This window comes from Eurytemora carolleeae, unplaced genomic scaffold (genome assembly GCF_000591075.1).
Source record: "Eurytemora carolleeae unplaced genomic scaffold, Eaff_2.0 scaffold681, whole genome shotgun sequence".
NCBI lineage: Eukaryota > Metazoa > Arthropoda > Copepoda > Calanoida > Temoridae > Eurytemora > Eurytemora carolleeae.
Window position 1 is genome coordinate 4,544 of NW_019396776.1, and position 11,550 is coordinate 16,093.

General features: G+C 35.6%; 2 protein-coding genes and 1 long non-coding RNA gene across 3 annotated transcripts; all 3 read right to left on the reverse strand.

Moving 5' to 3' along the window:
• Window positions 1-587: 587 nt before the first annotated feature.
• LOC111708565 (THO complex subunit 4-A) lies at window positions 588-2,617 on the reverse strand. The gene is made up of 2 exons (XM_023481984.1): window positions 2,514-2,617; window positions 588-1,329 (listed from the first exon to the last, which is right to left on the reverse strand). Exons 1-2 carry the CDS (start codon window positions 2,584-2,586, stop codon window positions 1,088-1,090), a joined length of 315 nt encoding a protein of 104 aa, XP_023337752.1. The 5' UTR covers window positions 2,587-2,617; the 3' UTR covers window positions 588-1,087.
• A 60-nt stretch (window positions 2,618-2,677) lies between these two features.
• On the reverse strand, window positions 2,678-4,217 carry LOC111708567 (uncharacterized). The gene is made up of 3 exons (XR_002766688.1): window positions 4,145-4,217; window positions 3,362-3,417; window positions 2,678-2,743 (listed from the first exon to the last, which is right to left on the reverse strand). It is a non-coding gene; the product is annotated as an uncharacterized LOC111708567 (long non-coding RNA).
• A 252-nt stretch (window positions 4,218-4,469) lies between these two features.
• Window positions 4,470-10,016, reverse strand: LOC111708562 (THO complex subunit 4). Its single transcript, XM_023481981.1, has 7 exons — window positions 9,975-10,016; window positions 9,412-9,502; window positions 8,940-9,017; window positions 8,386-8,489; window positions 5,714-5,800; window positions 5,266-5,377; window positions 4,470-4,485 (listed from the first exon to the last, which is right to left on the reverse strand). The coding sequence occupies exons 3-7, from the start codon at window positions 8,987-8,989 to the stop codon at window positions 4,470-4,472; spliced, it is 369 nt and encodes a 122-aa protein (XP_023337749.1). The 5' UTR covers window positions 8,990-9,017; window positions 9,412-9,502; window positions 9,975-10,016.
• Window positions 10,017-11,550: the final 1,534 nt, after the last annotated feature.

Here is an 11,550-nt window from a genome sequence, read left to right on the forward strand (position 1 = left end):
AATTGCCGGAAGACGAAAATGTTGTGGCATTGAAGACCGAACGGTTGTGGCTCATGGCTACCGAAAGACCAAAAAAATAATTTCTGGCATGGAAGGGAAGGAGGTTGTGGCTAACAGCCAGAGGCGGCTTAAGTGTGGAAAGACGGGACGCTCCCCCCCCCTGGAAATGGGGGGGGGACGTCCTTATCCCTGGATAAAAAATAGATTAAAAAAAAATTCGAGGTTTGAAAATTTTTTGCCAGGAAGAGATACAAAATTTCTTCGCGCTTCGCACGCAAAATTTAATTTATTCCTCGCCCCACTCCCCTGAAAAATATCATACGCCTTTCTGCCTCCGCTAGCTCTACTGGTACCGACCATAACCAACATTATTAAAAATCGTTCTACACTTGTCAGAAAACATTCTCCATCGTAACTATTGATTTTATGGATATGCCACCTATCCTATGTTACTCAAGAGGGCAAATTTGAATTTTTTATTTATGTTACTACTGTCAAACGTACATCCATGTGTACAATATTTTAGTACTTACTTGTACGTACGGTCAGGTTGCCCCGCTAAATGTTTTATAATAAACATTTTAATCTGAAAAAAAGTTCAAACTGTAACCTTATTTTAGTTCAGAATTTTCATTTTTAGGAAATGCAAAGAACAAATTCAAACGTGAATTAAAATGAAAAAAAGAAGTTTATTTTATTGGTCAAATTACATGTGAACATCAGAGCGCCCTCTCAGGTGTTTAAAAAATTAGATAAAAAATCTGTGGCGACTGAATACAAAATAATATGCATAACATTAAACAGAGTATTCTCCTGTACAATTCAAGGAGGACGAACGACCAACTATCTAGAAGGACTATCGACCAACTATCTAGAAGGACGAACGACCAACTATCTAGAAGGACGACCGACCAACTACTAGAAGGACACTGACCAACTATCTAGAAGGACGACCGACCAACTACTAGAAGGACACTGACCAACTATCTAGAAGGACGACTGACCAACTATCTAGAAAGACGAACAACCAACCATCTAGAAGAACGAACAGCAAACTATCAAGAAGGATGAGGAGTATGTTCCTGAACTACGCCTTGTTACTCATGTACGCGTCCATCTCCTCGTCCAGCTTCTCCTTGGATGGAGCCACGACATTCTCCTTCTTAGCTCCACGTGGTGCACTGGAGCCTCTGCCCCGCGCTCCTCCGTTGCCACGCCCTCCTCTGCTGCTGCCGCGCCGGTCACTTCCGCCGCGTCTTTGCCCGACACCGCCGCCGATCTGTCTGAAGGGGGCAGGGTAGGAGTTCTGAGCCAGTTCACGTTCTGATCCTGAACATTTAAAGGTTAAAAAACTCTGAAATTTTTTTATTTGCTAGCCAGCAAATGGAAGGAATTTATGACCGAGAGAGAAGTAGTTGAACTATACCATAGAAAGCCCGACTACGTCTCCAAATATCTAAATAACTAGCCGAAGTTTAAAGGACATATTGATCATATTCAGTTCTCTAGGCTGTCCCCTTTTTTTTTGAACGACCCCACAAGTAAAAAGTAACTAGGACCAGAGATAAGAACTTTTGAGGATCGTTAATCTTGAAGACATGATCTTGATATCCCATGTGGACACTATTAAATTTGTGGATTAATAATTGATCCCTCAATTAAAAGGATAAAACCACCACGGGATATCGAAGAGGAATTGTATCAACCAAACCAGGTCTGCACAAAATGGATATCTATGCTAACTCCCGAATTTAAGAACAATTAAGTCCAGACTTCAAGTCCTACAGAATACAGATGGACCGTTTGCAGAAAACATTCCGATCAGCCACCTTGATACTTTCTTTTCTTCCTTGGCTCTTACTTTAAATGAAGTAAAAATATCTTCCTTGGCTCTTAATTTAAATGAAGTAAAAATCTAAAAAAGGAAACAGTAAAATTCAAATAAAAAATGCGAAATGGACCGATTTAAAATTTAAAAAGAATTTTAGCTTTTAACGAATTAATACGATACATATTAAAGTAGAAGATGGGGTAGGTAATTTAAATAGTCTACATTTTATTATCCAACCTTGCTCCTCCTTTTCCCAACTCTGTGAACTTTACATAATTAAATAATACTCTCCTTAACTCTGGGTCAAAATCTTATACTCAGAAATGGGATTTAAATAAAACCCTGAAAATAAGATTTAAGTCTAATTAAAGAATTTGAGAAATTATCATAAAATGGGTAAATTGTCAATTGATAAGACAAGAATATAAAAGTGAGTTTAATATATTAGGTCCCTAGGGGGGGCATGTCTAGGGGGTACAGAGGTTTATTAGAAATGTATGCAGGAGCTTGAAAGACTTTTTAATTCCCCCCCTCCCCCTACCCCGGGAATAAATGAAAATAAACGATTTATATGATAAACGGAATAGAAACAAGGTTATTAACTCAATGCAAAAGAGCAAAAATAAATGCCGAATTATCTTCATTTTTAAATTTTAAATTCTTTAATGTTTATATGTCCAACCTGTGATCTCGATTCTCATAGGTTTCCCGTCAAGAGGTACTCCGTTGTACTGTTTCAGACCTAAGCAGTACATATTAAATGTACAGTACAAGATTTGCAAATTTTCACACTAAACATCCTGATATTTATTGACAAAAATGAAGTTTTAACAATTTTATGACAAAGAATATTTATCACTAGTTGTTGTACCAAAAGGTGAACCAGTTCCTCCATACACAATCATAAAACCTCTGAGAAAAAAATCTAAATTAACTCTTAAGTGTTCTGAATATTAAAAATTCAATGACAATTTTTATCAATTTAATTTAGCATTTAAACATATCTATTATTCATGAGTTACTAAAAATTGTTGAATAAAAAGTCTAGGTTAATCCAAGATAATATTGTATTAGTATTGTGTACTGGGTATAGGTCAGGTATACCTGTGTACTTGGTATAGGTCAGGTATACCTGTGTACTTGGTATATTCTATATGTAGGTCAGGTATACCTGTGTACTGGGTATAGGTCAGGTATACCTGTGTACTTGGTATAGGTCAGGTATACCTGTGTACTCGGTATAGGTCATGTATACCTGTGTATTTGGTATAGGTCAGGTATACCTGTGTACTTGGTATAGGTCAGGTATACTTGTGTACTTTGTATAGTACAGGTATACCTGTACTGAGTGTGCACTGAGTATATTCTATAAATAGGTCAGGTATACCTGTGTACTTGGTATAGGTCAGGTATACCTGTGCACTGAGTATATTCTATATATAGGTCAGGTATACCTGTGTACTTGGTATAGGTCAGGTATACCTGTGCTGAGTGTGCACTGAGTATATTCTAAATATAGGTCAGGTATACCTGTGGACGGGATGAATTTCTGCAGTATGACTAGCTAGTTGGTCCGGAATATCTCCCTAAAGTAAGTCTATCGTAAGACAAATGCATAAAAACTACAGACATAACATACAGAGCATCCCATATCATATTAGATTATCTCCAAGCTTTAACATAATACTCGAAAAACCTAGCATTTTTTGCAAAAATATTTTTACATTAGCCTTTTTCAATTTTCTGATTAGTCCCAAAAATTGTAATTTAGACCCATTGACGATCTAACATGACGTGGGACACCCGGTAAAACCCAACCGCCGGAGCTCTAAAACGTTATTTTTAAAGTCTTGTTTAACAGAAAAAATAACTTTTTTTAAAGAACACGATCATTGTAATGGGAAGTAATTAAAGCTGTTGGCTATCTCTTACCCTCCCCCCCTCCCCTCCCAACCTACGTGTATATGAAAAAGAGTTAGTCTTAGTTCCAGTGCTCAGGATCAATTTAATTTTGATGCGGATCCAGATCAGGAGCATTTCTTAAAGATTTTCTGAATTTTTTTTTAATAAGCAAGAATTGTCAAATTTTTTTTCGTTTATTTTTATGTTATATCTTATAATTTCTTTTTTTTTCAACAGTTCAGATTTGGGTTTTGTGAGTAAAAAGTTTATAGTTGATATTTTGCCCCTTGGATACGGATTCGTGGATTTGCATATTTTTGCGGATCCGGATCCTGGAAGCTAAAATCATACGGATCCAACGGAACCAGATCTTAAGCACTGCTTAGTTGGAAATATTCTGAAATCAACAACCTGTATTAAGATTTTTCTCCACTGTTTTGTAGCCAGGTTGAATTCCCACAACTCCTTGAATAATGGCCTGAACACATATTTTTTAATTACTCAGATCAGAAACGGACTTTCCATTTAAATTGATTATTCTTCATTGCACAACACATTAATCTATCTCATTCCACTCCTTAACAGATACACATTAATCTATCTCATTCCACTCCTTAACAAATACACATTAATCTCTCATTCCACTCCTTAACAGATACACATTAATCTATCTCATTCCACTCCTTAACAAATCATTAATCTATCTCATTCCACTCCTTAACAGATACACATTAATCTATCTCATTCCACTCCTACTAATCTTACTTCTATCTGTTGCGTCTATAAGGAGAAAATTGTTAAAGACGTCTCATACCGAATAACTTATCGGCCATACAAAATGAGAAAATTGCAACATACGACTTAGACCGTAAAAAAATCAATTTAATTTCAAACAAAACATTTAGATATTACAACCTATAGTCATCGATTATCTTTCGCCACATTTTTAATATAGTTTATATTTTATAGTATTTTTTAATTAATTTGTTTGTTTCTCTTGTCGCTTGCGCAACTATCTAAGAATGCCGCACAACACTCACAATTTTTGAAATCCGTTGAAAACGTTTTCTACAAAAATAAAATATTATAAAATATAAACTATATACAAATGTGGCGAAAGATAATCGATGACTATAGGTTTTAATATCTAAATGATTTGTTTGAAATTAAATTGATTTTTTACGGTCTTAGTAGTATGTTGCAATTTTCTCAATTTGTATGGCCGCTAAGTTATTCGGTATGCGACGTTTTTAACAATTTTCTCCTTATAGACGCAACAGATAGAAGTAAGATTAGTAGCGATCAAAAGCGTTTTTTATCGCATTAAGCCTATACCCCCTTTCATTTTTCGCGAACACTCCCTTTAACAAATACACATTAATCTATCTCTCTAGAAAAAGATGGTTCATTTGGCGTATTTCCTGACTTGTACTTTCATTATAACTTCTGGGGGAAAAAAGATTTCCAAAGAGGTGGGGGAGGGGTTTTAAGAAAACGGCCTCAAGATCTAGAAAACGGCCACGTGTCTTTACCTGTCATAGTGTACAATTGCCATCTTAATATTCCCGAACTCCGAGAACAGTTCGTACAGATCTCCTTCACTAACTCCATAGTCCAGGTTAGAGATCAATAGCTTACCAGGTCCTAGAAAAATAGAGATACAAGATAGATAGGTTTATAGAGACAGATATATGTTTAGATAGATGTATGTTTAGATAGGGAGATAGAGATAGATATATGGTTAGATATATAGATATAGATAGATATATGTTTAAACAGATGTGTGTTTAGATAGGTAAAAGGAGGGTGATATATGTTTAGATATGTAAATGTAGATATATATATATTTAGATAGGTAGATAGTGAGAGATATATGTTTAGATAGATAGATGGAGAGATAAATATGTTTAGATAGGTAGATATAGGTATATAGAGAGAGATATATGTTAAGATTGNGGGGGGGGGGTAAGACTGTAGTACCTGATGTGGTGACCGGAAGGGATCGTCTTGCATCATATCCTCCTCCTCCAAAGTTGTTTCCTCGTGGAGGAAAACTGGATCGTCGACCTGATAAATAGATCGTTTTCAGAGCTGAAAACTTTAGAAGATTTGAAGGGTACCGATCATTTAAGTTATGACAGCATTCTAGTTAAATCTTCACTCGAAGGATTTTAAGTTTAATCATATGAGTAACTTTTGCCAAAAAATAAGCTTTAAAAATCCAAACTAAGCGAAGTTCGTAATCATTAAAAAAGTTAAAAGGGCCCTGACGAGAGAAGATTTGAATATGAAGCTATTATCAGGGTGGCCAAAACTTTTTTTGAAAAAATCCGTACAAAATTCCGTACATTTTCAGAAGAAATCCGTACAATCCGTACAATTTTCGAAAAAAAATCCGTACAATCCGCACAATTTTCGAAAAAAAATCCGTACAATCCGTACATATTTTTGAAAAAATCCGTACATTTTTTAAAAAAATCCGTACAATTTTCGAAAAAATCCGTACAATCAGTACAATTTTCGAAAAAAATCCCTGCAATCCGTACATTTCAGAAAAATAAAACCATTTTTGAAAATATTATNAGAGTACCAGAGAACCAGAGAACTAGAAAACTAGAAAACTAGAAAACTAGAAAACTAGAGAACTAGAGAAATAGAGAACTAGAGAACTAGAGAACTAGAGAACTAGAGAACTAGAGAACTAGAGAACTAGAGAACTGGAGAACTAGAGAACCAGAGAACAAGAGAACAAGAGAACTAATGAACTAGATAATAGAGAACTAGAGAACCAGAGAACCAGAGAACCAGAGAACCAGAGAACCAGAGAACTAGAGAACTAGATAATAGAGAACTAGAGAACTAGAGAACTAGAGAACTAGAGAACCAGATAACCAGATAACCAGAGAACCAGAGAACCAGACAACTAAAGAACCAGAGAACCATAGAACCAGAGTACCAGAGAACCAGAGGACCAGAGAACCAGAGAACTAGAGAACTAAAGAGCGTTGATTCTAGTTTTTAAAACTGTTTAGATCGGTGAGTAGGCCATTTAACAATCAAACAATAAAGTTATAATTAGAAAGAGTGGAGTGTAGATTTAGGATCTAATATAATTAAAAATAGCGTGGTACAGGGGTTGCATACTCAATTAAAAGAAATTTAATATTAAACTAAAAATTAAAAGATTTACAGATAAACGGTGGAAACTTGAGAGGATGTTCTCAGACCTGATAAAGAGGCAGATAGATAGATAGATAGATAAACAGACAGACAGATAGATGGACAGAGAAACAGATAGACACATACACATATAGATAAACAGAGAGACAGATAGGATATATAAACAGATAGATAAAAAGATAGATAAACTGACATGCAGATAGATATACAGAAGGATAGACAGATAGCTAGATAGATAGCTAGACAGATAGCTAGACATATAGCTAGACATATAGCTAGACATATAGCTAGACAGATAGCTAGACAGATAGCTAGACAGTTAGCTAGACAGATAGCAAGACAGATAGACAGATAGATAAACATATTCTCAAATGAACACTTCTGGAACATATTCTCAAATGAACACTTCTGGGATCTCGAAAATTATGAATGAATTTTGATTGTCACTCAATTGAAACATTATACAATTTAATATTATTTAGAATGCAGAAAAGAAATTAAACTAACTTCATTTTAACGAGATTTATTTTTTGAAATTTTCATGAAAAATTTGCTGAAATGAGTGAAAATTAAAAAAAAAACGGGGTATTTCCAGGATAAAAATCCGTACAATTTGAAGAAAAAAATCCGTACATCCGTACAATCCGTACATTCCGTACAATTTTAGGGTTACAAAATAAAAAATCCGTACAATCCGTACATTTTGGCCGCCCTGTATTATTGTTCCCGAATTTACTCAACAAAAAAATTAGAATAATTCTTGGAATTATTTTCTTCAATGTAAATGAAAATAAATTGGCAGTTAATCAGGCGACTTTACATATGTCATTTTTTAATGCTCAAAAAAGGTAGACCCAATTTTGAAATGGCAGGACTAGGGCTATTTAGTGTTTATCGTTTCATCAATCATATTTGTAAAATTTGATTGTAAAGTCGTCTGATAAATTGTAAATTAATTCCGTGTCTTTCTGATTAGAACTGTAATTTACTTTTATTTTTAATAATGATTTGTGAACGAGCTTTTTATAAACAAAAAAAATTTTTATCAAGACCAGTACAAAAACTTTTCATATTATTACAAATTATACATTAAAATTATTTAATATTTTGGCTCAATCTTTCATTGAAGACCAAAATTATAGTGTCATAAAGTTATTTCAACTTTTTATAGTGAAAGAATCCTCATTCAGCGGTAAAATGCCGAACACATAATTTTCGAGTCTGTCATAGAGAATGATTTTTGGACCCCCCTCCATCCAAACAATTTTGTACATGACCTAGATTTCAACTAGTATCCTTTCAGGGTCAGTGGCTGCGGCTAGGGGGTCGAGCTCCCTAGGGGGCCGGGCGCTGCGGTCACATGACCAATTTAATCCTAGGGTTAATATGAGATGCATGTATAAAATTGATAGGAGGGGCCGGAGGGGGGGTCCAAAATCGTTTTCAGGAAATAACCGAATTTTATTTATTACCTGGAGACTGTCCGCCGCGTGAACCTCCCCTTCCGCCCCTACCAGAGATATATCTGCCTCCTCCACCACCACGAGATGCACCGCGACTTCCGCCCCGGGATTTCCTATTAGCCAACATACGTCACAATTATCTCATTTTTAGTTCGAGGTTGAATTTTTATTGTCTAATTTATAGAATTGATTTAAATTGAGATGATAATTTATCTTTAACATTGAAAAATAAATTTTCTCTTCAATTTACTTTTGACCAAAAATAAAAAATTTGCGGAAAAAAAGAAAAAGTTTTATGTTGTTGCAAAATTGAAGTGAAGGGAAGATAAAATTGAATTGAGGTAAAAATGGAGAAAGGAAGGGGGTGAAAATATAATCTCATAAAAATCAACAGATCATTCATTGACCAGACATTTCATGAAATTAATATTTTTATGGTCAGAAGGGTCAGAAATATGACCCAATCATTCTCTGGGCAGCAGTATAATTTAGAATTATGTTAACATTGCTTCCTGTCAGGATTTATATTAATTTCAGATATTTTCAAATATTGTGAAGTTTTCCTGTCGTTAGCGATAATATCATCTAGACTCATATCAACTTTGTCGCCCATTGTGCCTCTAGATGGAGTTGAAAAATATCTGAAAAAACGAGGTTATCAATACTTTTTATTCACTTCTTGGTTTTCTTTTAGGGCATTTTATTGAGGGTCATCTTTAAACGTATCACTGCACCGTTTAAGTTTCATTTCCGGGTCTGTCCTGGAGAACGATTTTTGGACCCCCACCCCACCTAATAATTTTGTGCATGACCACTTTTTGGTATATTCAGGTTAGGACAATTTCTAGGCCGAGCGCTACGGCTAGGACAGGCTAGGGGGCCGAGCTCTGCGGATAGGACAGGCTAGGGGGCCGAGCGTCGCGGCTAGGAAAGGCTAGGGGGCCGAGCGCTGCGGCTAGGACAGGCAAGGGGGGCGAGCGCTGCGGCCACATGACCAATAAAAGCCATGTCAAAATTCGTTCTCTAGGATATTACCTGGTTTCCTTTTTAAGCTTGCAGAATCTTTGCCGGTTCTGTCCTAGTGAACGATTTTTGGACTCCCTCCGCCCAGGTCCGCCCTTCCCTCCTATCAATTTGTACATTACGAAATTAGTAAATTAGTACTTATTTATTATTATTTAGGTTAGGGTTAGGTTAAGACACTTTCTGGGCCGAGCGCTGCGGCCACGGTTTAGGTTAATTAAGACACTTTCTGGGCTGAGCGCTGCGGCTAGGACAGGGTAGGGGGCCAAGCGCTGCGGCCACGGGTTAGGTTAAGTTAAGACACTTTCTGTAGGATCCATGTACAAAATTAATAGGAGGGGGTGGGCCCAAAAATCGTTTTCTAGGAATATACCTCTTTCCCTAACTTCTTTTTTAATTTCCCAGGTGAGTAGGATAGGAAATTTCTCTTTGTGAATAAAACTTTAATCTATTGCACAAAATACAACTTTTTTTTTAAATCTGAATTTAATTAATTCACAGTCATTAAAAAAATTTTAATGATAAATATTAAGTTTTTGAGTAATAAATGAATAATTTAAGTTTTAACAATTTACCGTACTCGTTTTCGCCGATATATATTTGTGTAAAATGCAGCGGCACACTTCACAAAATTGTTCCTCACCGCTTTAATAGTCGTCTTTGTACATGGCGGGAAATTCAAAATCTAAAAAAGGAAATCTATCAAACGGATATTCAGTATGACCCCATCTGATATGAAATTTAAAAAAAATCTATCAAACAAATTTTTTTTAGTTACAGGAAAATGCCTTAAAAAGAAGGGGTGGGGGGGGGCTAGGGTGTATTCTATGCTGTTTCATATAAATGCCTTATAATATTCAGTTGCAATAACCTACATTTACGTTTACATAACGAATGCAGAATGAAAGATATTGGTTGTATAATCTACTATGAAGGAGTAGAATTTTGCAGATTTAACCTCATTCAGAATAGATTTTAGGACAAAGCAATAATTTATTCAAGCAATAATTTTACTTTATCAAAAAGTAGTTAATGTTTTCAGCCCCCTCATTGAACACGGTAAAGCTTGATTTGTGTTCATTTGCACTAATTTTCAATCGTAATACAATAATCAGCTGACATTAGTGCAAATGTACTTTAGTTCAATTCGACATTAGTGCAAACGATATAGCATTAAAAAAAAATTTTAAAAACATTAACACCACGGGCCAGGCCCGTAGACTCCTATAGACATGGGCGGGCTGCCGGCTGGGGGGTGCAAGCTCAGGTGCACCCCCCTCCCCTTTCTTTTTTAAGTGGATTGTAATTAGTTAGAAAGCAGTTGAGGTGTGAACATCCCTCTCTCTGAGAGAAAGCATGCAAAATGCTTGCATAATGTATTAAGGATATTTTTTTCAGCTTGGGTGCAATTTTTTTTAAGCTGGCAAAAAATATTTTTGGGATCGAGAAAATTCGCTTTTTTTGGAACTTTACGGACCCCCTAAGGACTTCTTGCCCCCCCCCCCCATCTACAGGGGGGCAAATCTTCAGAAAGGGGGGGGGCTTGCTCCCTGCTTAATCAGGCTTTGGGGTGCCCCCCACCATATAGTTACGCGCCTGGAAGTAATCACTTCTTAATTACACTCTCTTAGTTGTTCTTTCATAAATGATTCACACAATTACATGTACAATATATATAGAATATAAAAAATTCAATTCTCTTGTCTTTTTCAGAATTTTATTTTAGTTTCAATATTTTGTAGACATATTGTATGTACAGAGCTGAAAACTTTAGAATGGTGGATATCGGGATTAAGGCTTAATCCACTCTTTTTCTTAATCTCGAGATTAAATATGGCTTGTTCTCCCCTCATTTTTAATCTCCAGATTAATTATCAGAGCAAGATTAAGGATATCCCATTCTAAAGTTTTCACCTCAGAAAACATAAGTATAAGTTTTACTTAAAACTAATGTAAAATTAGGAATAAGATGGTATACGTATCAATGTAACCTGGAATATTCACGTTCTCACAGATTTTAGCCAAAAAAAACTCAACTAAAACTACAGAAGCGCTTTGCAGCATTGAACTCTTTATATCCAAGGCTACACAAAAGTATAAATAGGTTGGTAAGGCAAAGATCTTTTACCTCCCTACAACTTTTCTCTGACA

Coding starts and splice junctions, on each gene's coding strand:
- LOC111708565 (XM_023481984.1), bottom strand. CDS start 2,586: ATGTACTGCTTAGGTCTGAAACAGTACAACGGAGTACCTCTTGACGGG. Junction 1,330..2,513: donor TATGAGAATCGAGATCACAG/GTTGGACATATA, acceptor TTAAATGTTCAG/GATCAGAACGTGAACTGGCT.
- LOC111708562 (XM_023481981.1), bottom strand. CDS start 8,989: ATGGGCGACAAAGTTGATATGAGTCTAGATGATATTATCGCTAACGAC. Junction 8,490..8,939: donor GATATTATCGCTAACGACAG/GAAAACTTCACA, acceptor GTTGGCTAATAG/GAAATCCCGGGGCGGAAGTC. Junction 5,801..8,385: donor ACGCGGCGGACAGTCTCCAG/GTAATAAATAAA, acceptor TCTATTTATCAG/GTCGACGATCCAGTTTTCCT.